This window comes from Pocillopora verrucosa, chromosome 13 (assembly GCF_036669915.1).
Source record: "Pocillopora verrucosa isolate sample1 chromosome 13, ASM3666991v2, whole genome shotgun sequence".
In the NCBI taxonomy this organism is placed as follows: Eukaryota; Metazoa; Cnidaria; class Anthozoa; order Scleractinia; family Pocilloporidae; genus Pocillopora; species Pocillopora verrucosa.
Window position 1 is genome coordinate 9,845,739 of NC_089324.1, and position 16,732 is coordinate 9,862,470.

General features: G+C 45.5%; 3 protein-coding genes across 3 annotated transcripts; 2 read left to right on the plus strand and 1 right to left on the minus strand.

Annotated features, from left to right (window-relative positions):
* Positions 1-3,340: 3,340 nt before the first annotated feature.
* Positions 3,341-7,549, minus strand: LOC136277590 (uncharacterized). Its single transcript, XM_066159964.1, has 2 exons — positions 7,418-7,549; positions 3,341-7,222 (listed from the first exon to the last, which is right to left on the minus strand). The coding sequence occupies exons 1-2, from the start codon at positions 7,547-7,549 to the stop codon at positions 3,341-3,343; spliced, it is 4,014 nt and encodes a 1,337-aa protein (XP_066016061.1).
* A 5,299-nt stretch (positions 7,550-12,848) lies between these two features.
* Positions 12,849-14,231, plus strand: LOC136277591 (uncharacterized protein F54H12.2-like). Its single transcript, XM_066159965.1, has one exon. It carries the CDS (start codon positions 12,849-12,851, stop codon positions 14,229-14,231), a length of 1,383 nt encoding a protein of 460 aa, XP_066016062.1.
* Positions 14,232-14,769: 538 nt separating this feature from the next.
* Positions 14,770-15,420, plus strand: LOC131783891 (uncharacterized). Its single transcript, XM_059100664.2, has one exon. It carries the CDS (start codon positions 14,770-14,772, stop codon positions 15,418-15,420), a length of 651 nt encoding a protein of 216 aa, XP_058956647.2.
* The last annotated feature ends 1,312 nt before the right edge of the window (positions 15,421-16,732 follow it).

Consider the following 16,732-nt stretch of genomic DNA (forward strand, 5'->3'; position numbering starts at 1 on the left):
AAAAATTGTACTTGCCGAAACCAAGAACTGACTACCTGAAGCGTAGCTTCAGTTATAGCGGAGCTTCTCTTTGGAACGATCTTCCTGAGGATATCCGCACTACAAAATCTCTACGCAACTTCAAGAGAAGAATTGATAAATGGCTCTCTGTATCGGACTCCCACACGGCAAATATGTAAACCAGTTAATAGAAAATTTACTTAAGATAAATTTCTCCTTTGTTTTCTATTGCCATATTAATATTTTTACCGTGTTTTAAATAAAGTTTTCATCATCATCATCATCATCATCATCATCATCATCATCACCATAAGAAAGGTTCGCTGGAAGTTTCAAGTTCTGAAACGATATAAACACCTCATCCTTACTCATTCCAAGAAGAGGCTATATCTGGCTTATTTTCTCCCACATTAGACTGATTTAGCATGAAGACGCGGCCTTCGTTTAGGACGTCGAGCTCGGTATAAGGGCTTGGTACCGAGTGAAATTCCCGCGTCCTGGGGTTCTGGCGTCGCGTTGTGGACGTGAAACCAAGCAGTTTGCCGTCTTGTCGAGAACGTAAACTTCAACTCGCCTCAACGATGGAAAGTGCACCGAAAAAGTAAGTAAATTAATTGATTTGTGTGGCAAACAAAATTTTTGAAGTCTCTTAAGTATTAATTCGTCCCTTTTTGTTAGAGTTGTGATGAGCTGGACAGAAGAAAAGGATGTTTTACTCATGAGAGAAATGGCCGCTCAAGGGATTTTTCAATTCAAGTCTGTAAATCGAGAAAGAGGCACTGTTTGGCAAGCTATCGCCAAAAATCTGAATGGTCACAAAGATCTCTTTCATTCTGTCTCTTCGAGAGGTGTTAGAGACAGATTTACTCTGATTTTAAGAAGGTATAAGGCGAAAAATGCCGAAGAACTAAAAAGTACCGGCGAAGGTAGCGAAGACGAACTAAGCGAATACGATTTACTACTGGAAGAGTTAACTCACTTAAGTGAAGAGTCCGACAAGAAAGCTAATGCAGAAGCCGAAAGTGCCAAAGAAAAAATCAGTGCAGAAAAGGAATTGGCTCTTGATATAAGGAAAAGAGCAATGGAAACAATGGGCCAAACTTCAAAAAGAACAAAATCTGATGAGCTCCAGGAAAGCAACAGCAACAACAACAAATGATGCTCATGCAGCAGATGATGAGTATTATGCAACAACAGCAACAACAGCTTCAGCTTTTCACTTCAAAACAGGATAAAGACTAAACTTCAATTTACTTTTGCTTATGCATTGTTAAAAATAAAGTTTGAAATGATGTTTGCATTATGGTTAGTACCATTATAACAAAATTTTATCTTTTGTTTTTGAGAGAAGGTACAACATTGTTTACTCTTCGAAAATGTTGTTTACTGTTTGAGAGCTCGTTTTAGTCATAAACTGGGGTGAAATAATCCTCTTAAAGGAGTGTTTCTTTTGATTTAACTCTCATCATTTAGTTGAAATTACTTTTTCTCGTCATTTATAATTGTTACTTGGTTATGCATAATTTAATGTGACCATGGCCTGTTGATCCTGAACACTACATAATTATAGGCCCTTAAATTTTGGCTTCCAATTTTCATATTTCAAAACATTATACAGCTGGTACTGAAAAGGAATCAGTTAATGGGGATGTTTTAGTAATAAAAGTTTGATATGTGGATTGTGTGCTGTTGTATTTTCAAAGAAAAATTAAAACATGCATGTATTTTTTCTAGTCAGTTTACCTATAGTGAGTGACACAGTTAGTCCAATCTCACCATTTATTTAATGCAGAAGTCAAGAGATTTTATGTTTAACGCTAGTCATGTTCGTCTTGGACGTAAATGCTAATGGTGAGCTTGTGCTATGTTAGTGCTGTTATTAAAAGTCCTCTGGTAAAATTGGTACACATGAATTTTCTCTTTCCTACCCCTAACAATATTAAAGTTAAAACCTAAATAATCTTAGGTACAAAAGACATTTTTGCCAGCAACGTTAAGGCTTACTTTTGAACCCTATAGGGTGTTTTATCGTTGAATGCATCAATTAAAGAATACAATGACAATGATATTTAATTATTTTTATTCCACACTGCTTGAATACTATATTGCACAAAATGGTGTGGAAAGCTAAGACTATTTCTCACAATGTATATATAAAACAATTTAAACAACAATGATTACATTTTTCACTACTTAAAAAGACCTGGCTATCAGCAGTGTCTCAGTGTATCTTTACATCCAAACACAGTTATCTATAATGAAAATAACCTTTGAACAACGTTAACCATCACAAATATCGTAAACAACACTCGTGTATATTTACCAGAAATAAGTTAGAAGGTCTGGGGAGTCAACACCAAAATAATCCGAAATGATGTTCCCATATAGGCATGTGTGGGCATTTTGAAGAATTCCACAAACCAGGTACATTTTGCCAACAGGGCTAAGGCCAATCTTTAGCTGTTTTTGGAACTCAACAAACTTGTAGTAATTTGAAATGCAGCCAAACATCCATTCTACAGCTACTCTGACTTCACTCATATGATCATTGAATCTTGCCATCTGTGGGGTGAGGGGAACATTTCTAAATGGAGCTTGTAAATGGATGCCTAAAGGATATGCTGGGTCGCCGTACAAACATAACGGCCTCCCATCATTTGCCCATGCAACTACTTGGAGAGTAGTGGTATCCGCTCACTCAGGGCTGATTTTTTCGAATTCTCCCAACCTGACCTATGACGTCAATGATGACGTCATCAATTCTAGTGAGGAGAATTGACTTTTTGATCCTATGACGTCATCCCTATCACCATAACAACCTGACCTATGACGTCATCAGTTCTAGTGAGGAGTATTGACTTTTTGATCCTATGACGTCATCATTATCACCATAACAACCTGACCTATGACGTCATCAATTCCAGTGAGGAGTATTGACTTTTTGATCCTATGACGTCATCATTATCACCCTGACAACCTAAAAGTGGATTAGGTTCGAATGAATATATATATGTCACGTTTCGATCTTTCCGATCCATGTGGTAACTTAAAAAAATGCGCATGCGTAGTTCTTAAAAATGACTTCCCAGTCCCCCTCTCGTGTGAGAGCATTAAACCCGTATCTCCCGTGACAATGGGGCACGCCTCGAGGGTTGGTTACCTTCGACTTGTGTTTTGATTCCCTGATTGCTACGAAAGATGCGGGTGGGTATCATCGAGTAGTCATCTCGACTCATTGTCGCTGGGACTATTTACACTATTTACAATTTTTTTTTTGTTTTGTTGTTTTCTTTTTTGGTAAAAGAGGTGAGATGAAGCTAGGTGACCGTCAGAATAAGAATTAGAGAGAAGTGAGCAGTTCAGACACGTGCGCGTCCTCTTCCGTCCACTGCTCATACCCATACGGGAAGGTTTGGAACGTGTGAGGATTCACCACGCGCTTGTTGTATACCAATTTGTATTTTTTTTGTTGGGCCGTGGTGGACAATTGGTATTCTTGGGCGTTCCTCACGATTTTGTATGGTATGGGTACAGCGGTGACGCGCGCCTCGCCAGACTCCAGTGGGGAAGTTAAGTCTTCTAGCACGTTATTTTTTAGGATTTCAAAATTGACATGTTTCTGCCCCAGACTATTAAGCGTGATGCCCCGAACTTTACAGTCCTCTTTACCTTTATGGGTCTTATACCCGTAGTTTTTTGGACCTCCAGAGGCAAATTCCACTATATAATCGTATGGGGGCAACTCGTCCTTAAAGTTCCCCAGATAATCTCCCAGTGGTGGCTCGGGCATTCCCTGGGCCGAAAGGAACACGACTGAGTCCGTGTCTTTGTAGAGTACTCGCTCTTGTAAGATGTCGAGAGCGTCATAGAGCTTTAGACGAGCCCAACAGGTCGTGAAACAGGCCACGAATATATTCAGGTTTGGCGAGATGGATTCGTCTTCCTCTTCTAAAGTGTATTGTACTTCCACCCGATCATCTGACTGTATACCAACGTACTTGATATTGACGGTGTCACTATTACAGAATGTGGAAAATTTTTTGGGGTCATCAAATTCCCGGACTTGTGTCTTGTTGGTACGCTGACCAAATTTACCCCACATGGAGTTTAACATCATCTTGGCCAGCGTACGCAGTCCGGGATTTTTCTCGATCTTTTCCGGGTCCAATTCGATTCCCTCTTTGTCTCTGTAATCAGCCAAGTGTCGTTGACGTTTCAGGGGATCGTTGCCCACGTGACTCGGCCACCCGCTGGCCTCTTCCTTGATCTTGAGCCACGTGTTCACGTAGTCTTTGAAGAGCCCTCTGCGAGTGGTTGGGAAATGCCACACTTCGTGTACACAGACGACTGTGTATCCCTTCTCAATAGCCTTGAGGAGTTCTGGTGTGCACCAGGTCCCTACGAGTTGGCGTTCCGAATCCGTGTGAGTACAGACGGGAGTACGCTCCAGAAAGGGTTTGGACATTTCCTCGGCCACGCAGGAGGCACAGAGCGGAAAGGTGAGTTTGCCAGCGTGACAGTAAGGTAGCACGGGATGGAAGAGACCGTGGGGTGGAAGCACCGTGCATTTCGCTAAGCCGAAATAACGAGAAAGGTCTGTATGACCGGGTTGAGAGATGATCTCGGGATGTCCCAGAGGGTACTTACCGTTCTTGTTGACCCACGGGTACAGAGACATGAAATCGAAGTAACGAATCTTTTCCCCGCGAGTCTCGTCTATCTTGTGGTAGAGTCGTAAGGCGTTCGTACGACCTCCGAAGAACGCATCCCGAGGATTTAGAGGGGCCGAGAGATTTAGGGCATCAACGAACGCGCAAACATCTTCGCGTTCTCGTTTCAGTTTTTCCCATTGACACTCCCAAATTTCGACTACCCTGAAACCTCGATTACGCAGTAAGTCGAGTTTGACCTGCGTGCAACGGTACACGTCGTCAAAGCACCTATCGTCGAGGCGGCGATGGGATTCGGTGCGATTGGAATAGCAGACCGGACAACCATGCCAAAAGCAGCCTTGGAACTCGTAGACAGTGTTGGTTTTCTCATGGTATCCGTCTACCGTGTACCGGGAATGGGGAATCCGGTACTCGCCAGAATTGCCCGCATGTCGGATGTAATCGTCTTCATCCGGTAACTGGTGCTGTTGCCAGTGGAGCCATTCCAGGGCGACGCGAGAATGATTGGTGTTCAAGCGCCACCCGTGGAGCGGTTCGTTGGCGATCGTGTCAGCTTCCATGCGGTTCTGACGGAGATCCCGGTTGCAAGCAGAGGCGATGGTGATGTGGGAAAAGGGATTGAAGCGAGCCAGAGGCTCGAATACGGACTTGAAGGAGAGACACCCCTGCTTGAGGAGTTTGACGTCAGACTCGCAGTATTCAGTCAACTCCTTTTGGAAGTCGTAGATGACATTGGCCAAACGTTGTCGAGTATGCCACGCCTCAAAGTCCCGTCGCACAGATACAGACATGACGTCTGGCATGAAGTAGGAAGTGTCAGGAATGCGACCGACGTAGGATTGATTAGAAAGGGTGTTGAAGAGATGCGGAAAATACCCCTTCTTGAGTTCGGTGAGACCGAACGTCTTGGGAAAGGCCGAGAGCGGCATTTGGAAGAAGGAGAGAGAATCTATAAAGGTGATGCGATCAAAGGTGACCTGCAACAGCTTGGCACCGTTCCTCAACTGCTGGACGATGCGGTGTTGACGATGGTACTCTTCGACGACAAAGTAACCATCGTACCCTTGGAAGTTGTGGGCCAACACCTTGACCTCTCGGCTGTCCTCCTCCGTCAACGTGTCCAGCCACTCCAAGAAGTCGCGCATGCACGAGTCTCCCCGGAAGCGGACTGGACGCTCGTCGTTCTCGGTTTCGGCCACGACAAGATTCGGAACGTGACGTCCCGTGTCCTGCATGGCCTCCACGTCGAAGAATACGTGTAACGGAGGTTTTTCGTCATTGAGGTCGACACCATCCGCAGGAGGTGAAGGAAGAAGAGAAGTGGAGGGCACATCGTCCTCGTTGGAGTGCACGGTGGCCAAGCCGGCAGCAGCACCACGCAGAAGGCGACCAGGTCTTCGTTTGGCGCGACGTTCCGCCCGTTCTTCCTCGGGAGTTTTAGCCACTTGAATGAAGCACCGATGCGACAAGGCTTCGACGTAATGGTGACACGAAGGACACGTGACGTAGCCACACCGGTGTTCTTGTTGCTGTTTGCGACCCACAAGGAGTTTGCGACAGTTGCCGCACTTCCTACGACTCGTACAGACGCTCAGTTGCTGGTGATCCGTGGTCTTCCCACTCTGTGTCTTAGACACGTGATTGGTGAGACACGCTGTCCCATAGAACGTCCGTCTACATGAATCGCAGGTCTGCATCGCCGGAAGACTTCGGCATCGGGCCTCGGTGTAATCCGGACATCCAGTCTGGAGACAGGCACTGCAGTGGTCCGGGTTGTTGTCGCAGGCGTGGTGACCTTGGTTGTCGTAGGGTTTGAGACACCTCGCGCAGAAGTAGGAGGTGCCAAAGAATCCGGGTAGAGAAGTGATGACGTCGTAATGGCCGTTGTCGTAGAGGAGGACGAGCTGCTTTTGTGAAGGTGGGCCAAACGACGTCACGACATACCCGCGCGTGGCATCGCAGAGAAGAATTTGATAGTCATAGAGAGAAGGAGCAAGAGAGAAGGCTCGGAGTTCGTCGTACCCACACGGACCTCGGGGAACTCTCGTTTCGTGATGAAGGTCTACTGCATGTTCTGCTTGGATCCTTCTACCTCTTTTGAACCCGTCCCAGTTGGGGTGTTGATCAAGTCTGGCTTTGGCCGTGACGATGGCTCTGGCGCAACAAAGCTTGTCTCCGTTCTTAATGAGGAGCACGGACAGCTTCTTTTTCTTGAAGGACGTCAAGGCGGAATGGCCGGGTTTCAACTTGCGTTTGCGACCGGAACCCGACGGAGGCGCGCGCACGTGCGTGAAGGAGAGTTGGAAGGAATCATCCATTTCGAACTGTTCGTTGGAGTTGAGCATGGCGCTCATTTGTTGCAGAAGGGCGTCCACCCGCGCCCCACCTCGAAGCCATTCGTCGACCGTCAGACCGCGATAATTGTAAGCGTGGGATAGTCGATTACTCGACAGTCCCAGGTACACGCGATCTTGGGCCGGGACGTGGTCTTGTTCGATGAGACGACGGACGGCAGCATGCAGGGCTTCGGTAAGAGCCGAAGGTACGTGCTAGGAAGGAATGAACGCACCGCGTTGTCTCAGACGTGTGGTGTAGTGTCGCTCTCGCACTCCCATGCGTTCACTCCTGCGATCCACAAAGGGATCCAAAAGAAATTCGAAAGAACCGGGAGGAGCGGAAGAGGAAAGGGCTGCGCCTCCCAGTTGAGATTGATAGGAAATTTGACGGTCAAAAGCTTCACCTACCTCGTTCAATAGGACGTCCGCCACGTCTTCTACAAATTCATTCTCGCCTTCTTCGTTCCTAGCCGCAGCTAGTAGAGTTTCATCATCCACGTCTTGTACGAAGCTTCCAAAGTCTAGTGGTCCTGCTTCCATGTTGACTGAGGCAAAAGAGGAATACTGGGAAGGAGACTATACTTATATACCGAGTTCTACGTCATCACTCCATATTGGGAAGCACCTCCATATTAGGACTCAGTACGTGGTGTAGGATGAGGGAAGTATCCCCTAGTCCTATATAAGGGTACTGGTAACGAGTTTGTAGTGGTTACAAGAAGGTAGGCTTTTTCGAAGGGACACGTTACTCAGTGGTAGGAGAGACGAACAAATGAACAACATGAACGGAGACCTGGAAGATAATCCCAAATGGGCAGCCTTGTACCTAGAAGACATGATGGACATTATGCAGCACCGAGCGGACGAGGATTCCTTGAGACGAGTGGTACGCTATGCCAAAGCTTACATCCGCGACATGACGGAAGAGGAAGACGACAACGAACTGACGGAAGACGAGAAGCGGTTTCTAATCCTGAGGAATCAAGTCATGCGCGCCTTTACGAACTTTGTCAAATTTTGAAGTTGAAATTAGAAGATCCTCGCAGCTAAGAACACTACTGAAACTAGTAGTTGTAAGTAGGACCTGAAAAAAAAACAAAAAACAAAAAACAAAAAACAAAAAACAAAAACAAAAAAACAAAAAAAAAAACAAAAACCAAAAAAACAAAAAAAACAACAAAAAAATATTCAGGCCCGTACGGGATTTGAACCCATGACCTCTGCGATACCGGTGCAGCGCTCTACCAATGAGACTTTTGTTACAACACTCGTATTTTATTGTTCCGTTTTTTTTTTTTTTTTTTTTTTTTTACAATGTTAATGAAACCAAAAATTCGGTAACGGTTTAGTTTCCATCTGAATGGTTCTCTGAAATAAATTGTGTAATTCTTGTGTCATTTGAAGAGTGATGCGTCTGCTTCCCACGATGGTAGTGTTTTGGGGGTGTAGGTAGGGCGGGTGACATGGGACAAATCTCTGCTGCGGGTAGTCGAATTGGTACCACCGGTCTGTGTAGACGCACACGGGTTTTTGTTGCTCCAACGCCATTTGCACGCTCCAACCGGTTCCTCCCTGTAACGTGTGGGGTTTGGTTGTGTCGAAATGTCCGAAGGCCAGCACGAGATTGGTATCCCTCACCACCCAATAGTTTCTCTGTAACAGTCCCGTCTTTAACACGTTATTGGATAGAGAGCGTTGCAACGTCTTGTTGGCGCGTAATCAGGGTGGTGAGGCGAGAGCATCCACACCTTCGGCGCCCCCAGTGTACAGGACACGCCCATTCAAAATACCCACTTCCATGGGGGACGTCATCCTTAGCATCTCGTAGGCGCAACGACTTGAACAACTGGCACAATAAGTCTTCCCAAGCTTCGTCTCTTTCCCTCTCCGACCGCGATCTGGAATAAGAGTAGAATGATAGCATAATGACGTTCGATACTACAAAACCTGCTTTCTTTTATAGCAGGGACATCACGTACGCTTCGACGCATGACCAAATATGGTCATTGGAAGAGTACGTACGACGCAGTAGCCTGCCATATACGGAATAGAACGACGCATTGCCCTACCATTTATGGAAAATGACCTTTGATACGACGAAAATGACCTTTTGATTCCTAAAAATAGGAAGGGTATTGTTCTCTGCGGTATATAGGTGACCTTCATTTACCTGTCAAGACATTCGTTGCGGAGCAGGAAAGCAAGAACCACCAGAAAATAAAATGGCCGACAAACAGAAGCTCACCAAAGGAAAACGAGCTGTCCCTTACAGCAAGAAAAAGGCGCCCGCCAAGAAAACCGCCAACGAGGAGCCTGCGGACGAACAGTACGTGGACATCGACCATTACGATTACACCGAGAAAGATTGGAAAGTGGTTCCACGTCCTGGGCGGGAAAAAGGCAGACGAGAGACTGTAGTACCCCAGCCTTCCGCGAGTGCTCTACCCTCTGAAGTACCAGAAGAAGAAGAAGAAGTAATAGAGGAAGGTGAAATCGTACCGGGCGTCGAAGGTACAGGTACGTTTTACTATTCCTCTTTGGATGAGTTATTGGATAGCGTGGAGGCAGATTCCTGGTTCCCATGCCCCATTCATATTACCCAAGGAATGGAAGAACGCAAGTCTAAAAAAGAAACTTGTACGGACGTGTTCCTTCGTTGTAGCGTGTCTACTTGCCCCGTGTTTTGTCCCGCCCAAGACTACCAAAAGTATTACGATCTGTGTCGTGCCCAAGGTCACGATTGGTTTACGTTGGACCGTATAGATCGAATGGTGTGCGAATGTGGTCGAAGCCCTACGCTGTCCATTTCCATGTCTGAGAAGAACAGAAACAGAATGTATCTGAGGTGTGCGTTTAGAGAGTGTGACCTCTTTGCATGGTGGAACACGAGACCCTTTAAGAAAACCCAAGAGATACTCATGGCTCACCCCGAAGGTTCTCATTCACAGGTGAACGGTACCGCTGTAGAGTTCCCCGATACCATGAAACGAACCCATCCCCATTTGCACGGAGACGTTAGGGTTAGGAGTTAGGGTTAGGGTTAGGGTTAGGGTTTAGGAAAAAGTATCACGACTTTTGTAGAGAGGCGTATGTCAATGGAAACGCTCCATTTCGTTTTTTTCACGATTAGGATATGAAACAGATGATGATGAATCTACTTGTACAGACTGTTAACGTTAGGTTTTTTTTTCTGTTCGTTGTTACAGATGAAATTGGAAAAGATGATTTAGTGGACGTAGGTGTGTGGTGCGGACCTACATTATTCTTAAAACTTTGCCATTGTTTGAACGTCACGCCGCAAACGAAGGACGAACTCTTAGATGAAGTGTACAAAAGAATTTTTTCATAGTTTTTCATTTGTTTGTTTTCGTTAGGACTACGATTTAAAGAAGGTGTACCTTCTGATGACGTTTTGAAATGTATTGCCAAAGCGTTGGCCCAGGAAAAGGTCGAAAAGGTGACTCGATTCTTCTGTATTTTAATGGACCGACCTTACGACGATGTATTGAAAGAATTATTAGAGGAGCAATAAAAATGTGTGAATGTCGTGTCTTGGTTCATTTCTTCTGTATCCTATCATGGGTAAAAGACGTAGTGGCAATAGACCCTCACGAAGGAAGAGGAAGAAGAGAACTTCCCAAAAGGGTGGGGCGTCTGTACGTACCGTGAATAGAATTTTAAATCGAGGACCCTCCGCAACAGATAAAGCGGCTTATGTGGCTAGTATGTTGTTGTCCGGACCCGCTCCAGGATTCGGCACCTTGGGAAGATTACTGGGTAAACAAGTTCTTAAGGGGGTCATGGACAATGTGAATCATTATCGAGGTAGACGCTGATCATGGAAAGAGCTTTCTATTACCTACACTATAAACTCTCACACTGGGTGTGCATGAAGATCAGGGACGTTGTGTACGAACACGAAACCCCGCATAAACTCAAACCGTACGACTGGGTACCTATGGGCTTGGAACACCACGTGTTTCGCAACGAAGTCCTCCCGCACAGGTTTCCTATACGTACGAGGATCTTCCACATCATGACCTTTATGAGATTATACAAAGGAAGATATACAAAATACGTTTGGAAGCAATTGTACCTTCAGTACTTTTCAAACACTTGGCTCCTCTACTACGCCTACATCCTCTACCTCCAGTTGCTATGTCTAAGAAGATGGAACGCTCTGGGAAGAAGAAGAAGAAAGTAGAGGACTCGGACGATCAAGATTATAAGAAGAAAGTCTTATTGGATTATTCTACGCCTGGGGTGGTGGGTAATCTGGGGAGTGTCTCAGAGTATGCCAAGGCTCAAAAGATATCGGTCGGGCGTGCCAAGAGAGAATTGGAAAAGAATCTTGCCTATACCCTACACAAACCCAGAAGGCGGCGCGGTGCCTTTCAACCCGTTCTGGTGTTCGACATGGACGAACAATGGGTGGCCGATCTGATAGAAGTACAATCGATTGCCAAACAGAATAAGGGATATCGCTATCTTCTCACTGTCATTGATGTGTTATCCAAATATGCGTGGGTGCAATCGCTTAAAAAGAAGACTGGAAAAGATGTCACCGAAGCCTTTCGACGTGTACTCACCCAAGCCGAAGGGAGAAAACCTCTTAAATTACAAACGGATGCGGGTAAAGAATTTTACAACGGAACGTTTCAGGAGCTCATGAAACGAGAGAAGATCCATCATTTTTCGACGCACGGGGATGCCAAGGCTAGCGTCGTGGAACGTTTTAATCGCACCCTGAAATCCAAACTCTACAGATATTTCACGGCCGCCAACACCCTAAGATTCGTAGATGTGTTACCCAAACTCGTCCAACAGTATAATCACACCTATCATAGGAGCATAGGCATGGCTCCTGCCAAAGTCACACTTTGGAACGTGCAAGACGTATGGCATCGATTGTACGACGGACACTTGCAAGAAGGGAAGAAACGACGTCCCGTGTTCAAAGTGGGAGATAGGGTACGTCTCAACAAGAGATTCAGATCTTTTAAGAAAGGCTATTTACCGGGATGGACGGAGGAAGTGTTTGTCGTACGTCAAGTGGTTCCCTCTTTGGGCGTCACGACCTACAAGGTGAAAGAATTGGACGACACTCCTTTACAGGGTACCTTTTACGCCAGGGACTTGCAAAAGGTGACAGTGGACGAATCCTCGTTTTTTAGGGTCGAAAAAGTGTTGAAACGTACCAAAGATAAATTGTACGTCAAGTGGAAAGGGTATCCTGCCAAATACAATAGTTGGATCCATAAAAACGACGTGAAATAAAAGATGCTATTATTTGTACGTGTGTTGTTATCATGAGAGGAGGTACGTTGAAACGATTCGTGGTGTACACGCCACCTCATCATCCCGTCCCCCAAAAGGGAGGTAGTTTGTATCGGTGGGGACGTCCACCACCCTTTGTGGGTACGTGGTCCGGTACTCATCATCAAGTGGGGAGTGGTATGAAAGATATGGCACAGGATTTTTTGCGAGAAGTGAGGACTGGTATTAAAAGTGGTGTTAAGAAACGATCCCTTTCAGAAGTGAAACGTGGCATAAAGAGAGGAGCTAAAACGGCCCTCAAGAACGAAGTCAAGAGAAAAGTGGCCAAAAAAATCAAAGACATCTTCGGAGAGTAAACTAATCATGTCACGCGTCCGTCAAGTACGTAGTAGTCAGCCTAGAATCGGCGTGGGGAGCAACGATCGCATCTCTACCATTCTCCATAGGTATTCGCATAGAAGGAAACAACAACGAGGTGGATTTTTAGTACGACGGGCTCCTTATAAAACATCCTCCTCGCAACGTCACCGTCGCAAACGCACGAGGAGGCGACAACGATAACATGATAAAGTCAGCGCAACATAACCCGAATCTCTCGCTCTTTCAAGTTCCACCCACCGATCTCAGTACGGTGAGTTCGAGATGGGTGAAAATTCCCCCTCTGACGTCGAGTATCACACCCATTCAAATCTACATCGACAAACAATCGGATCTCATTGATTTGTCGCGATCGTTTGTGGAAATAGATGTGGGATTCAAGACAACTGCAGGTGGCCATCTCACATCCCGCAATGACGATGTGGGAAGGATGACTTCTTTTGCCAACAATTTGGCCCATACTCTTTTCAAGCACATCAATGTGAAATGTAATGGAACGTTACTCACTGAACAAGTGGACATGTACCATCATAAAGCCTATCTCCAGACCCTACTGAACAACGACAGAAATGATGGAGACACCATCTTACAAGCCACGAATGGAGGTTGGCGAAACAAAATTGATTCTCCCGTCACTTACACAGCAACGAACGTCAAAGGCGACGATGCCGCCTTTGCGACACTCTCCAACAATCAGCAGGCTAGCATCAAAGCCCAGAAAAAGGAAGCGAGAGATTTGTATTCGGAAGGAAAGAGGCGTATTCTGCGTATGAAACCCTTTGTGGAAATTTTTCATCAAGGTAAATGGATCGTACCCCGCACCAGTTTTGAAATGGATTTCTACTTGAATCCAGCATCCATTTTCTCTAATGGAGAGTCTAACCCGCCCACCGAATCCGTGCGCGTGCACGCTGACGACATTAAACTTTCCTTCTACATGTGTCTCGTGAAACTCAATCCATCCACCTACATGGATATGATGGGCCTCTTGAGTAAATCTGCGGCCCTCTACCCCTTCGTGAGGACAGAAATGAGACAATACCCCCTGGACAATGGAGCCACCTACAAAGAAATCAACAATCCCTTCAATAATAAAGTCCCACAACGATTCTTACTAGCTATCGTGGAAAACTCAGCTTTTAATGGTAGATACGATCAAGATACCTTTGCCTATCAACCAGCAGGCATAGAATACATCAAACAAATTGTAGATGGGGAAGAATATCCTTACGAAACTCTGGAATTGAACACGGGGAATGGTCGAAAGGATGTGAGGGGGTACTACAGATTCTTGGAAGCCACAGGATGTCTCCAGCGTGGAAGCGGAAATATGGTGCGATTCCTGGATTGGGGGTACGGTAAAAACGCCACCATCTTCGCGTTTTCAAACGTGCCTAACGGTAGACACGACGATCCCATCCTATTGCCTAGACCCCAAAGCACGATCAATCTACGTTTGAAATGTGCTGCCCAACAGAGTCAAAAGACCATCATACTCATGTCCGAATATGAAGGTTTAATAGAAATTGACGGTATAAATTCCACCACTTCCATGAGTGTGCACTAAGCGGACAGAATGGGATGGAATTTGTGTGGTTAACCACCGATCAGTTGAATGCTGTGGCATCGGGGGACATACACTTGAGGAATGTTTTTGTGGGAACCATGGCGTGTGATCAATTACCCGAACATCCGGAAAAATTGGATCGTAGAGCATACATCGTGAATACGGATCCTTCCCACTTACCTGGACAACATTGGTTGGGCGTGTGGACGGAACACGACACCTGTGAAGTATTGGATAGTTACGGACTTCCTTTTTCGCATTACAAACATTTGAAACCTTTCATAGCGTGGCTCAATAAATGGTCGTGTGCGCGCAGAAACGATGCACCCATACAATCGATCAAAACAGCCAGTTGTGGAGACTATGCTCTCGTGTATTTGATGTATAAAGCGAGAGGTAAAAGTACGGAAGAGTTTCTCGAGTTATTTTCTGAGCATGATCTTGTAAGCAACGATGACAAAGTAGGAGACATCTTGGAAGATATTGTAGAGAACGAAATAAAAGCTTTTGAATAAAACACGCGTGTTTCATTTGAATCATGAGTTGTGTAGAGCAAGGTTTTACGTTTAAGTCTCCTTCGAGCATTTTGGTCGTGGGACCCTCCAACTGTGGAAAGACCACCTTCCTAAAACGTCTCTTATTGGAAAATGAGGACCTTCTCGCCACGCCCTCCAGAAGAATCGTCTACTGTTACGGGTCGTGGCAACCGACCTTTGACATCCTAAAAAAGGAAGGCGTGACATTCCACGAAGGTGTACCTACCCACGAACAATTGAAAGAATGGTTTGGGGACAAAAAAGGGGGTCTCTTGATCTTGGACGATCTCATGGCCGAAGGAGGAGACGACAAAGATATCCTAAATCTCTTCACTCAGTATTCGCATCACATGAACGTCACCGTGTTTTATCTATGTCAAGACATGTTCCCTCGCGGAAAATATGCCAAGACCATCTCTAGGAATGCTCAATACATAGTGGCGTTCATAAATCCTAGGGACCAGGTGGCCTTGCGCACGCTCTTACTTCAAATGTATCCCACGACTTGGAAAGACCCGTTGGAGCAATATAACGCATGTACGGAACGTCCCTTCAGTTATTTATTGTTGGATGTACATCCTGCTACTCCAGACAATAGAAGATTACTGAGTCACTTATTGAAACACGAAGGTTGTATCCGTTGCTACAGATAGGGAGAGAGAGAGAGATAAACGGATTCCAGTCCCATTCGAATATCCAATGCAAATCACGACAACCTATAAAGATAACGGACGTCCCACCGTAACGCGCAATTCTACCAGTGTACGGAACTAAGCAGATGGCACGTCCTAAAGGTCGAGCACGCAGAAAACGAAAAAGAAGAGTACAAAAAGGAGGTCTCATACCATTGGCAGCTGTCATTCCGGCCCTCATATCAGGCGGCAAATCTTTAGCCCTCAGCGGAGCTGCTTACGGTGCCAAAAAAGCCTTGGGTAAAATAATAAAGAAAGTCAAGAAGAAGAGGAGACGATGAAACGCATTGCAAGAAATCTGGATTTTTTGAAATCGATTCTACGCGAAAAGAATCGCCACAGACGACTGGAAAAACTCTTGCATGCCAATAAAGATCAGATCAACGCCGTGAGTGAATTCACTATTAACATGTTGAAGAATAACTTCCCCTTACCACCACACGTCGTGGCAAAATTACGAAAGCACAAAGATAATCTGAGGGAAGTTTCGAAACGCAAGAATTCCTTGAAGATACGTCGTCAAGTGCTCATGAATCAAAAGGGTGGTAGCTTTTGGAGTGGTCTGAATGAAGCGCTTTGTTGTTGCATGAGATGAAAAGAGGTAGAGGTTCATTCCATCTTCGAGTAGGGAACTACGACATAGACATAAATGGGGTGACATGTAACCTACGTTTCAAACAGTGGTTTCGTCGTCTGTGGAAGAAACATATCGCCGTTCCTCTTCAACACTTATGGAAACGTACATGATGATAAAACCCGACGAATTTCGTACCTTGGTAGACTATTACAAAGGAAAGATTTCAGAAAGTACCTTACTGGACAAGGCAGCGCGAGTGGCAGCCGAAGCTCAGATTTTGATAGATGATCCCAATACCCCTGCCGCCTTGAAAGAACCTGTGGTGAAAGAGATGTTGAAGGAAAAAAACATGTTAAACGATAAACTACGACAAGGACCTTCGGTAGCCATGACTGCCCCTGGAGTCCCTCAACCCCCCGTCGACGACGACAAGATGGATGGGTTGCAAGAAAGACTGTTGAAAGAATTGGTAAAATCCATAAATGCCAACACACAATCGATTGTCCCCCAAATCACCCAAACACCTTTGACGGTAAAGAAGGAGGAGCCAAAGCCTAAGAAAAAACGTAAAAAAACCGAAGTCGAACGATTGAAAGAGTTCGGCTCGTGGGAACCTTGGGAAAAGAGAGGATACGATCCCTATCAAACATTTCAAGATGACGAAGATCAATACGCACCAAGCACGAGCCAAGGGAA